Raw genomic sequence first — 13,474 nt, forward strand, 5'->3', positions numbered from 1 at the left:
GACTGTGAAGTCCACAAGAATGCTAATGTTGGAAGCGTTTGTGAAGCTATAATTGCTCATACCCACCATTGGAAAGAGAGGAAGCTAATATTGGTCGTGCCCATGGGTTTTTGCAATTTTGGGGACAATAATGTATGGCTATATGTTGTAGGTTGGTAGCAAGGAAAACACATAAGATGGGGCGTTGATTCCACCTGGCTAAAAGTGGCTTTCAATTCATCACAATCCGATCATACATCATCCATCTGCATAAACAGATGCATGTTTAACATCTAAGCCAAAATGACCTAACGATCTCACAATAAACATGCTTTCGTTAGTCAGCTTAGACAAGCTTGTTAATGGATTATTTTGTTGACGAAAGCTGAACTTAGATTGAAACCTGTTGATTTGAGCTCAGTATGAAGTCAAACAAGGTTGAACAATGGGCTCTTCAGTTGTTTCCCACCACTGTGTGCAACTTTTTGGGATTGGAGTTTTAAACCTTGCAAGCAAATGCTGGTTTTGGCGTTTGCATCTTGGCTGTTGCTCCGTCTGGCCCTTTGCCTTCTTGATCAATGCTTTCTTCTCTTTGACATGCTTGATTGACTATTCTCTTCAGTGTTCAGTACTTGTTTTCTTGTCTTGTATATACAATAGAGAAAGTTGACCTTGATGTTCGACAATGTTGTTCGATCAGATAATTGATCAATAGACTATCAGATCGGCTCTTATTCTGTGTTGGGTGCAAGGTAGGGGCATAAGTACGTAACCAAACGTGCATAGTTTGACTCGACGTTCGGTTGACCTCAGTTGTGGCAGTTTATATTCATGTTTAAGGTGGTAAACGATTATTCAAGATACTATCTTAGCAAACGACAATTTGTTACCTTAACGATTTTAATGCTTTCAAAGGGTTTTGCGTTAGCATCCCTGTGGTTGTGCAAAACGATGTCATCTAATATGACCTTGTTGTAGATGGGGCCTCTGTTAAAAGCCTGTTTAACTGATCATCTTCGAACTTTGCCGATGACCTCTGGACTCTAAAGCTACAATCGTTGTAGATGTCATTGGTTAGTATTTCCTAAAGAATGTTCTAGGGAGGGCATAAATGTCTTTTTTCTTTTGCAATTTCTATCGAGATAAGTCAGTAGGTGTTGACTATGGAAGCTTCAACATGTAGTTTCCTCCCCAACTGAGGAGAAAAGGAAACCTCAGTTTTATACCGGTAGACTCGTGAACAGGCAAAACCCTTTGATGACTTATAGATAAGGCATGACTTCCGACAAAATTCTCACGTTTCGGCTTTTCATGGCCTTGTGTTATGCAATCACGAACCAGTTAAACCTGTATGTATTTTCTGCTGTTTTCTGTATTTGGTGGGAGCATGTTAGAAAACTGAAGAAGATCGTGTACATGTACAGTTCGGCTGAGTTAACAAATAAAATACATCATTAATTCTTTTATTCAGAATTCCATTAAATTCTTTTATTCATAATTTCACGAAGATCGCAAAACGGACGTCTTACAGGTACCGTCTCAATGAAGTCATTAGTCCATTTAAAATCCTTTTTATCCTCTCAATTTTACTTAGATATTTGAATTTAAGATACACAAATTTATAATCTACGAAATGTTGAGTAGCTTCAATTGCTTTGCTCGTATTTCCCAACACACTTGAATTTCTCTCAGATAAGAGTTCAGTAATTTGATTCCTTCCGAGACTGCTGCATTTTATTTTGCATATCCAGTGTGCGTTTCTTTATTAGAGTACAAGCAGGACGAACACATTAACTCGAAAGTTCGAGTGAATGACCAGCTCAGCCCAAGATATTCGCTCTGATGAAGAGATTTCCAAAATCTGTTGACTAGAAACAATGACAATCTGGAGAAACGTTTGAATAGAACCTCTTAACTATATTTCCAATCTCATCTTCAGTGCATAACATGTCCAAACTTCTTAATAGCTTACAGATATAGCTTACAACATATTTGAATAATAGTAACAATTAACGAGAGATTCCATCTGTCAAGAAATGTTGCCCCCAGTCGGAGATGGATGCAAAAGGCATCAGGCCACATAACATCGGAAGAATCATAAATATGCAGCTGTAGAATATAGATCGGCGTAGCCAATATGGAAACCAGACCTTCTCAGCACTTTGAGAAATAGCGACAGGACCATTTAGAGCATAATGTAGTGCTGGAGTAAAGAAATTGGCAACGGCATGCAACAAGCAGAGAATGCACCAATAACACAACCAACAATTTCCACTTCCACCTAGGCCATCAACACACAACTTTCCAGAAATACTGCCGAAAACTCCTAGCATAATGATAATAAACGTTATTCTCCATGCTTGCCCAGAAGAACAGGATTGTCGTAGTAAAAGATATGCTACTAGTGCAAAAAAACATAAGCTAAAGAGCATTCGGCCAAGAACCCCCGCATAACATATTAATTGGAACAGTGGGGAACCCAGAGAGGAAATTGGCTTGGGAATCCACCAGTTTCTCCACCCCTGCTATGAAAAAATAAATTTGCATAAGTTATCCTTACATCTGAACAAAACCCTCCAAACAATGCAAACGACTGCCAATAATGGAACAAAATGCTTGCTACTAACCTTGGAACTTTGTGTACATGATGCAGATGCTTCAATAAATATATCGTATGAATGAACATATGCTGCATAGCAAATAAAGGCTGACATGATGAGCAAACCACCCAATAGACAATCAGCACAGTTCTTCATAAGTTCTGAATATGCTGCATTTTTCATCTCGTTCTCCAACTTCTCCTTTTTGAATGAAGCCTTTGAGAAACCAAAAGATAACTTGAGCCTTTCTAGGAAATTTGCATCAGAATCAACAATCAATTTTGATTCTTTCAGCTGCAACTGTTTCATGGTTAGACCTATCTCATATGTTTTGAGATCATTGGAGCGTACTTGTTCCCTAACGGATCTCTCAAAGGTACCCAAAAAGGATTGCCTAAATCTAAGGTCAGTCATATCAGGTGGAATACAAGCAACTTGCTGATTGACTTGCCCATGAATGACAACCTGGCCATCTTCCTGGCTTTCTTCAGAAACAGTGGAAGACGCTTGTGCAGTGGAAGCAGAATTCTTCTGGACCAATCGAGGGAGAGAAGAATACCCATGAGCAATCGTACAAGAATGTTCTTGAACCTCTTCAGAGGGATTACCAGGCTGGTTGTTGCACCTGGAGGTATTTCTTAAGGTTTCATCAGCAAGACAGCAGGAATTATCAGCAACTATGGGAGGTAAAGCATCAAGTACACAATCTTCCATAGATGATGAGGTACAAGCCATTTTTTGCTGATCAAGAGATGTATGGTTGACCGAGCGAAGGGTCTGTAGAGTACTTCCAAAAGATCTCTCAAAGTTGCCAATGAATGCATTGAAATGGTTCCCAAAAACCTATCATGGAAAGAAACACGATCAAAACCTACCTCCTACATTTTTTTTATATGATAGAAGATGATGCCATATCAATGATATAAGTACATTATTCAAGATCATGACTTACATAAAATATTGATTCTTTTATTGCACTGCTGCACAGCTGCATCCAAGTTTAAAGTGTATCAGATACCCAATCATCAGCACTGGAAGGATCTCTCAGGTTCCTAAAGACACACTGCACACAGATGCTAGGTTCACGAAGTGTAAAGATGCCTATAGATGCACCTGAACACAAAGGTCAAAAAAGGACTAGCAAAAGTGAAAAATTTGGAAAGCATTGCGATGCATTTGCCTAGCATGACAGACAAATGCATATTGGTCTTTCAGCTAGACATGCCACCTAAGACCTAAATGAAATGTTAATACATACAAATTTATATAAATAGCCATGCTAACTAGCTCAATGAAAAAATGATAGGCTATGCCAAATAGATTCACCAAATAGGCTGGTTGCTGAATCTGAGTCGACTAGAGTGTCGGCGTGGGTGTGGCATGAGTGCAAGTGTGGGTGCGGCCATGTTCTCTAAAAAATGCTGCACCCGCATCCATCTTTCTGTGATATATAAAGCAATTATAATAAATGAACTAAATAGAAACAGGCAGAAAATAAGTACTCTTGATAGATGATCAGCAGATATCCTTTGTCCAGTGGCATTTGCACCATCAAGAACCTAAAAAGCAAGGAAGACTTGATATGTTAGCCAAACAATATGTGTATTTAATAATGAAAAGAACAGAAGAAAAGACAGAACCTGCATGACCATAAAGCACCAGTACTATGACAAAAAGAAATAAAGTTTATGAGAACATTAACTACATAAACTTGCATTGTCTGGTATGTTTAAGCAGTAAAATAAGCTATCAGTTGGTGAGTATAGAAACATGTTTGTTCCTGACTCCAACATTGATTTCCATGAGTTCCACAAAAGAAAGTAGACAACAAAGAATGGGCAAAGGAAATGGTAAAAAATTTAAAACTAAGGAAATCAGTAATGAAAAAAGTATCTTAAAATTGGTAGTAGCCTGTCAAATCCGATCAAAGTGTTCCAGTTTCCAAAGTTGAGCAGGTGATATGAACCAAAAGAGAAGTCCCCACGGAAGGAAGTTCCCATGTCATATCTTGAAAGAGATTTAGGACCTCTTATCTCTGTCCCTATTATGGGAATCATTATTAGCAATATATTTTTTGGCTGGCAAAACCAAATTGCCTTGTGAATGGTTGGATGAGACCAAATAAGAGTGAGGTTATCAGATCCATGAAAATGTAATTTTACATATAACTGGATCTGCTCTACCCAGTAGGCTCTGAAAAAAGAGACATTGAGAAGCAGGTGAATCATAAATATGAGCGATATGCTGTGTTTCCAACCAAAAGAGCCTAGTCTTTGACCAATCAATGCCAAGAAAAATTGACCACTATCTTTCACAACTGAACTCTTGATTGAAAGTTTTCAGGAAACTATACATTGCAACATCATTCATCTAGATGCTTTTTGGCCAAGTGCCAGGGACATAATCATGAGGGAAAAAGGATAGGCACCCGACCATCTCCTCTTTCAATTATATTGTACACCAAGTAGCAAAGGAGCAACTTCATTGAAGATGCCCAAAGACCAATTCCCTTCAACCACCACATATGCAAAAATTTTTGGTCTCCAGTAAGGGCTATGGCATAGAACAGCATTATGCCAACAGTCATTTATCCCAGGAACACATTCAATATCAAATCTTAAGTTCTTAACGGGAGAAACAAAAACCATATCACCCTGAAAAAGCAGCATTCTGAATTTGTATGCATATGCTCGCTCGCTCGAGCACTTATTGTTTGTAAGGATGGTATTACTTCAATACTGCCACCATTCATACAACAATATCAATGGTCGAAATAGAAGCCGCTATGAAACCTTTGTTGCTTGGCAGTGCACAAACTGAGCATGAAGTATCAATTATCAACAGAAAGTTGGTTAAAATAAAATGTTCAATTTAACAAAGCGCAGTTCACCTAAACGACAATGGCAAAAGCATAGGCTTACTAAACACATAACGATGGCATTTATCTAGGAATCATCAAGAATATACAAGCCATTCCTCAATTTACAGTCACAATCATCTCCACCAAGTCCTTACATATGCAAGTGTCTTCATTAAATATAACATTATGACGAACACTGCACAAGTTTAGGCACTGGAAGTAAGCTGAAGGAAAACTTAAGAATGATATCAAATAACTTAGTGTATGGGTAACTGTATCAACAACCCAAGATTGACTGAGAGAAAGAAAAGCTTAAGGAATTGGTAATTTATCTGCTAGGTTTGCTTGTAATTGGTTACCTTGTGATATAAAGGACATGAATTTTTTAAAAAACTCATCTGAGAACTGAATAGTTGGATCATTGGTCTTGGGTGTATCCTCACTAGCAGTATGGCATTAAATTTGGGCTTCTGCTGATCAGTTGAAGATTTTTGTGCTTTCATTGGGAAATCCATGCAACTCAAAACACTTAGATTTTACACGACCAAGCTTGCAACAATGGCTGTGTTATAGCCAAGGACAAGATTGAACCTGAGTTGGTGGCTCCTTGATCTGATCACTTGACTGAAATCTGAAGCAGCAGCCTTCAGACTCAGGAGCAAGTTGCAGACCTCCATGATGTTCTTCATGAACCAAAAAGGAATAAGCATTTGCAACAGAAGGAACAGGATCCAGTACGAGGCGTGGCTCGCAACATTGTTTTAGCTATCGTTAAGGGCCATAAGAATTTGGAAAGGCATTCTTGCTGTTGGAATTCAGCCATAACTTCCATCAAGCCACACAAAAAAGAGGTTGAGTGATATAGGATGTTGGTTCATCCCAAAGTCAATTTAACTTGGTAAAATAAACTGCTACAATTTATCTGCATGGATAAGCATTGGACAGGTAAAAACAGTTCCAAAGTTTAGACCATACCCAAAGCAGACAATCTACAACAACTGCAGAGAGATCCTTGTTCAAATTGAGGATCCACGACTAGACCATATTGATGCAGAGCTCCCATGCCATAACCATCATCTTAACAGACATATGGACATGGTGCCTTCAACAGACCGTTTGGTATATTCTTACTTACCTATGTCAAACTTATTTCATAATATAGAACATACATTATGCAAACTAATTCAGCATACCTCACACAGCCATTAATAACTTGCAGGTAATGCAAGAACAACAATTTGCTCTCCTCTCTGAATTGCAGGATATCTTGCATTAGCAAGTTGATCAAATGATAATATTATAAGAAAGGCTATCCTTAAGCATAGCCTACAAGGTATTCTATTATTCGCCAAAGAGGACCTGTTAAATAGAAGAATCTCATATCCCTCGCATTCTTAAGCTAATTAGTATTTGGTAAGGTAACAACAAATAGTCAGAAGCAGTTAGAACCAAACAGCAATTCTCCTGATACTAAAATTGGAAATTTGACCAAAACCTAAGCATTTGAGGAGCATCACAGCACTAGAGAAGTGTTGAAGCGCTCATGCTAACCTTAGAGAAAACCACAGCCATTGACATCCCTAAAGGAAGACCAAGCGCCTCAACCGCACTACTATCTTCCCTGAAACTCGGCTCAAATGCTGCTTTCACTTCAGCTGAACCCCTCCGGCATCCTGAGACCTCCAAAAGAGTCGAGGAGCTCCGCCGGGCACTACCCCGAATCCGATGCCGCCGCAGAGAAAGACCTCCACTCTTTGAAACCCTGTGATCCATAAGGCACCAAGAAAATTCAAGAACCTCAACAGCATAATTTATCCTAGTTCTCGCATGATACAAGACTGATAAAAACGCACCGCTTGATACGATTGACACCATCGTCCTCCATTCCAGAGATAGAAGGATAGGGTGACCTTAGGGGCCTCTTTTTAAAACCCTCAAAAGATACACTTTCAAGTGAGGACCGGCCATTAGCTTGGCTTCTGGTGGTGCAAGAAGAAACCTCGACATCAATATAGGAAGGAATTGAAGAGGATGCTTGAATTCCAGTGGGTGATTCAGATGTTTGCTGAATCAACCAGCCATCATCTCCATTTATGCTGCTCGCTGCCATCATGGTCCTTGTTCAAAAATTGAATGGTCAATTCGACAACATTTCCACTTTCTGAGCTAACTTTTCCTCCCCACTGTGAAGTACAGACAAATTGGATGAATATGAATCGTCTGGTTCAGGTAGCATTTGATGGCCATGAAGTAATTTTCCTGGAAAGAATTCTAGCAAAAAATCCTAGAAGAAGGTACAACATGAAAAAAAATTAGACGTCTTCCAAATGCAAGGCATGTTTGATGGGCTTGAAGAAAAATTCTAGAATATATTTTTCCCTGTTTGTTGGACCTTTGGACCTAAAGGATTTTCCAGGAAAAAATTTGACCGCTGGTGGTCATCAAACATTGGCATGCACTCTTTTCATTTTGCAGATGAAAGCATTATAACAATATACTAGTCCATCTTAACATTATAACCACATATGCATAGTAAGAACCAACATCAATGAAAATGAGCATTTGCTGCTGAAAAAGTTACAATCCATTGAAGCCTTCAAATATGCACATTTCCTTGTTTGATGGACTGGAAGAAAAATTATAGAAGATCTTTTCCCTGTTTGTTGGACCTTTGGACCTAAAGAATTTTTCCAGGAAAGATTTTGACCGTTCGTGTTCATCAAACATTGGCATGCACTCTTTTCATTTTGTAATAACCAACATCAATGAAAATGAAAAACGATGAGAGCATCATAACAATAAACTAGTCCATCTTAACATTATAACCGCGTATGCTTTGCAAGAACCAACATCAATGAAAATGAAATGGTACTACTGAAAAAATTACAATCCATTGAAGCCTTCAAATACGCACATTTCATTGCAGAAAAGAAAAAATGAAAGCGCTTGGCTTACACAAAGGAGTTCCACAACTAGCAGGTTGCAGCACACTGGGAATTTACGCATCCTAACTAGTTTATAAAGTTACATGAGAGCCAACGATGTTAAAAAATTAGGGTTGCTTAAAAAATAGCACTTTATGGAACTTAGTTGATTCAATTATGAGACTAAAAAGTAAGCAATTGTGGACAAGATGGACTGCGAACTATGGCAAAAAATCCCCAAGTACCATGATTTATTTTTTCTATTGATTCCATAGATGGAAAGCACAACCATACCATCTTGTATGGTTTGAAAATCACAGCCGTCCAACTTCAATTGCAGTATCAATCAGGAGCTGAATAAATGCAAAGGTAGTCCATAATATGATATGAAGTTCAGCAAATTGATGCAACATTGCATTAAAAAAAATTTGCAGAAACCACTTCAACCACCACACAGAAGAAAAAAAGCGAAAACAGGGGACATAGAGGGTTATCTTTCGGGTGTCTATTTCTCCCAATTTGAAGTTCAGAATCCCGCACAAGGAAGAAACAAACTTATAACAAGACAAATGGGCGCTTTGCCCTCATTCAATTTCTTTCGCATCAAATAGAAAAAAAGAAATTACTGAAATAGAAGAAAAAAACACAAGTTTTTCCACATCGAAGGGAGAAATCCGGAGTTGTGCACAGTAGTTGGAATACTGGTAGGACTGTGGCTTCCCGGTAGAGGGGAGAGAGAGAGGACTCTGAACCCTCTATTTATATTTCCGGAAAAAGAATGCTCAGAGTGCTTGCTGAAGAAAAATGGCGGGGAGAGAGAAAGGCGAAACAAGAAGAGAGAGAGACAGAGATGACAGGCTGCAATCGACGGTGGGAAAATGGCGGAGGAAGAGAGAGAGAGAGATACCTTTCATCGCTGCTAGACGCTGCGCTGGTGAGGACGCTGTGCAGGATGAAGAACAACAGCAAGACGAAGGACGGGAGAGAGAGAGAGAGAGAGGTGAAGTGCATATAAACGTGGACGAAGCCCTAACGGGCAAAAAAAAGTATTGCCGAGAAAAGGTCGGACACCTCTGAGTCCGACTTTTTTTCGGGAGAATTTTCTCCGGATCCACCGAAAGCAGCGTCGGTGAACTTTTCCCGTAAACTTACCCGTTAAGGTGCATGCGTCACTTCGACGCAGAGGAGCATAATATAAGCGGAGATAAGGCCGACTTTCGTCCCTGCTCGACGGGTGGTCAAGCTCCCTTCTGCCTTTGCGCCAATCTCCGTGAAACTTTTGCACGCCTCGCCCCGCACAACGCATTTTAGCCTGTTCCTTTTGAACGACTTCACCATTTGATATCAAATGTGACTTAGCAACTTGCAACAGTTGCCTTTACCGTGTGAATCATATATTGATACGACTTCCTACTTGCTAAAACTGTAAAACAGCTTAATATATTTGGATTGGTTATAGCTTTGCATTGTATCTATATCTAAAAGAAATTTCTCTTTATCTTTACACATGCTAAGATCAGAGTTCTTTGGTTTTGTATCCAGATCACGTCTGCTGAAATTTAGATTCAGATACAGGTTTAAGGCTAACTCCCTCGTTCTTTGGGTTCTGAGTTTAGGCCAATATCTTTCGAAAACAAAAAAAAAAAAAAAAAGAAACCGAGAGAAAGGAGTGAAATATAAGCGAGATTTCAAAAATTGGGATACCATAAATGTCAGTGATTCTCTCATTCAGCCCGATACGCATCTGGATAGATTCTACACCAACCATTTCAAGTAGAGGGCCGCGGAGCACATTTCAACGTCTACGATCATAAGGATAAAGACCAATTCGCCTGTTCAATAACATCTGGTTAACACTGATTTGCTTGTCCATGGATTATTGTATATCACCATAACTGATTGTGGATTGACCCAGCGAGAGCAAGTACATGATGCAAACTTTTGGTGTTGGACTCTCTGTTTTCAACCTGAGTTTGCAGTACATGGGTCAAGTTTAATAATAGATTCTGATCTCTTGAGACATCTAATGTGATTATATTATAGGAGTAAGAAAACTTGGAACCACACGGAAAACATCCTGCTGGAGAGGTAGGCGTCCATCTTTTTTATTGCAATAGGCTGGAGGCAAAAACAATTAAGCCAAGAGAAAGAACAGGAAAACAACTCCACCTGCTCCTCTTTTTTAACTTCAATCCTTCGCCATGGGACGAAGAAATATATATGTCTTTCGCTTGTATATCTTAGCAGAGGTTGTCACAAAGATTAAAAAGTAAAAAGCGTAGATCAGCTTGAGAAAAGCACTATGACGACCTTTATGAGCTAAGCCGAAAATTAAAAGAAGACAAAAGAGGGGAATGACATCCGCATCAAACCTGCTGGAGGAGGCCTTGAGCTTACTACAAAACAATATATACAAACTTACAAGCCAAAATCAATAGGCTCACCAGCAGCACCGGAGAGCAGACAACCCTTGCGAGTGAGGCTTGAGCTAAAACATCACAAGTAGGGTTTACATAAGAGACGTGGACACGAGACAAAATGTTCTTGAAGTTAGAGAAAGAAGCGCAAAATGGCCGCTGGTCTTCCAGCTTCTCTTTCATCCACTGCTTCTTTTTAGAGTTGAGGATGATGGCAGTAATGCCAACAGGGAGGCAATGCTCAGAGATCCCATTTACTCCTACTGCCACGCAAGACCTACCCTCCTTCCTCAACGATGCAAGTTGGATCCCCACTTGCCCTCTCGCCACAGTAGGCCAATCTCCAGGTTCAAGCATAGTAGACCCTGAGGCTTGTCCCTAAAGATTGAAGAAAACATCTCCAAGCAAGCACCCTTTCCACAGATTTCCCATGGCTGTAGCTTGATTAAAGTGAGGATCCCCCAGGAGCCAAGGCATTTCTGATTCTCCAAATCCCCCAAACCACAACCTGAAAGAGGAGAAAAACATGCATGCATCCCTGAACAAAGGCCAAAGGTAAAGATTATGCGAGCTATTTTTTATTGCTTAAACGTTGAACAAAATTCTACAACAGTCGTTGAAATAACTTCAAAACCACCAAACTACAGAAAAGTTATAAGCAGTCATTAATTTGTATTCTCATCTCCTCGTGTGTCATGCTTTCTATATAGATACCGCAAACTACAGAAAAAGTTATCAGCAGTCAAATTATTTTGCGTTCTCATCTCCTCCTCGTGTGTCATGCTTTCTATATATATATATATATATATATATATTTGACGACCATGGTAAGGGGTGCTTGAAGTTGAAGAAGGCCGACTTTTTTCCGGTTGCGTCTGTCGATATGATCTGGCGGTGGTCACTTTGTCTACTCCAGCTTGCAAATCAAATAAAAAAGATCCGAAAAGGGATGGCCTCGGTGCTTGATGTGGGCGAATGAATTCCTAGGCGGAGTACTCGACCCAGAGCACGAAACGCTTCTCTAAATCAGCTATAAGAGAAATTAAACGCTATTTAGTTAATATAATATATTTGGCTGATACATTCCCCATATGGACCAAGAGACCATTTTGGGTTCGTTGATCTGTCGTCGTTTTTTTCAAAACTCAAAAAGTCACTACTGTGATCAAGACAAGTCTAAGAAGGGATGCGAACCGGACCGCCTACATATAAATTATGTGCCAGCTGATATATATGAAGCACCACGTATATAGATGCTGTCAAACTAATTAATGGTCGGTAACAAGAGTGTTTCTAAATGAATCTTGTAGATTGTTATGGGACTTGTGTCGAATCTGATGCCGCACTCAAATAATATAAGATATAAAACTCATATATCCGAATGAACCGGCCGGATACGCTTTGGAGCTCTGCAATCGTCTTCGGTTGTCTCATCCACTCATCTCATCTCAACGACAAAGAATGGCAAGTGTTGCACTTACATCTATAGCTTGGTATTAGGGAAAAAATATTGGGGTAGATGAGTTGGAACGTGGATGGTGACTGACCTTCTTGTCGTCGCTTTTAGGCCTTTGCCTTGCGGTTTGCTAAGAACAGGTAGTCAAGAAACCTATTGTTTTTTAAGTTTCAATGCAGGTTAGTTTTTTGAAACACGACGTGAGAAGAGAACATTGTGGCACCGTCCACTCCAAGAAGAAGAAGAAGAAATAAAAACATTTTTTCTCCCCCCCCCCCAAAACGTCTTTCTTAATTTCTGTAAGCGTTGACAGTACATAAATATCCTTGGGAAGAGCGGAAGATTGAAGACCTTTATTGCAATTATTAAATTAATTCCCTGCCTTGTGATAATATTGTATAAGAGAAGGGTGATGTGGTGATGAGGTCATTAGCATCTGTGATCAACCGGTTCTTGCGGTTCTTAGTAAACGCTGAGAGGTCTATTTTTGCAATTGGAGGTTATCTTATTACTTTGATATGGGAACCATTTTATAATAATGGTGGTCCCTATGGACTTATCTCCTTTACTCCTTAGTAAATGACTTTTTCCGTTAAGAGGGCTATAATATATATATATATATATATATATATATAAACCACAGACTGGGTGCTCCATGAATGTGGTCCCAACAAAAGGTTCTACGTCTATTAATGGTGGTTTTCAACGCTCGTTGTCCAAATCTTTGCTCAACGTACAAACTAATTTAATTCTTATTGCCTTCATTGGAATGATAAAAATAGAGGTGAGAGGAATATTCCATGTATACAACTGGTTTGCTACATAAGATTAATCTAAATGTTGAATGTGACCTTGAAATATCTACATAGGGGTCAGGACCGGTCTAGCGTTTCAGGTAAGTTTGGGCATCAACCTTTTTTGTTCTTGTAAAACTATATATATATTGGTCTTAGTTTCGTTATATTTTTCCCCGGTTTTTATTTTTTTTTTCTCAAAGTGGTCCTTGCTTTGTTTAACATATATAGTACTGGATATTATGTGGTTTTGCAAATTAGTCTTTATCTAATTTTCATGAATATGAGAGCATATTGGTCTTCCTCTTTGAAGATTAAATGTTTAGGTAACCGTGAATGCTGCATGATCAATGTTGGTTAACTAGAAACAAGCTATTATAACCTCATTTCTAAGATGAAATGTTTGCTAGACTCATGGTTAATAACAAGTTTGAGTTGTGTTTC

General features: G+C 39.1%; 1 protein-coding gene across 3 annotated transcripts; it reads right to left on the bottom strand.

Moving 5' to 3' along the window:
• Positions 1-1,875: 1,875 nt before the first annotated feature.
• Positions 1,876-9,664, bottom strand: LOC116258842 (protein CPR-5). Of its 3 annotated transcripts, none has more exons than XM_031636256.2 (7): positions 9,516-9,664; positions 7,293-7,622; positions 6,991-7,201; positions 4,082-4,138; positions 3,532-3,567; positions 2,607-3,422; positions 1,876-2,501 (listed from the first exon to the last, which is right to left on the bottom strand). In XM_031636256.2, exons 2-7 carry the CDS (start codon positions 7,550-7,552, stop codon positions 1,989-1,991), a joined length of 1,893 nt encoding a protein of 630 aa, XP_031492116.1. In that variant the 5' UTR covers positions 7,553-7,622; positions 9,516-9,664; the 3' UTR covers positions 1,876-1,988. The 3 variants fall into 3 exon arrangements, with proteins under 3 accessions (XP_031492116.1, XP_031492114.1, XP_031492113.1); XM_031636254.2 differs by lacking the exon at positions 9,516-9,664 and adding an exon at positions 9,271-9,509; XM_031636253.2 differs by lacking the exon at positions 9,516-9,664 and having other exon boundaries at positions 7,293-9,198.
• Between the last annotated feature and the right edge of the window lie 3,810 nt (positions 9,665-13,474).

This window comes from Nymphaea colorata, chromosome 8 (genome assembly GCF_008831285.2).
Source record: "Nymphaea colorata isolate Beijing-Zhang1983 chromosome 8, ASM883128v2, whole genome shotgun sequence".
Lineage (NCBI taxonomy): Eukaryota > Viridiplantae > Streptophyta > Magnoliopsida > Nymphaeales > Nymphaeaceae > Nymphaea > Nymphaea colorata.

Coding starts and splice junctions, on each gene's coding strand:
- LOC116258842 (XM_031636256.2), bottom strand. CDS start 7,552: ATGATGGCAGCGAGCAGCATAAATGGAGATGATGGCTGGTTGATTCAG. Junction 7,202..7,292: donor GGTGTCAATCGTATCAAGCG/GTGCGTTTTTAT, acceptor TATGGATCACAG/GGTTTCAAAGAGTGGAGGTC. Junction 4,139..6,990: donor TGGCTGTGGTTTTCTCTAAG/GTTAGCATGAGC, acceptor CTTGCTTTTTAG/GTTCTTGATGGTGCAAATGC.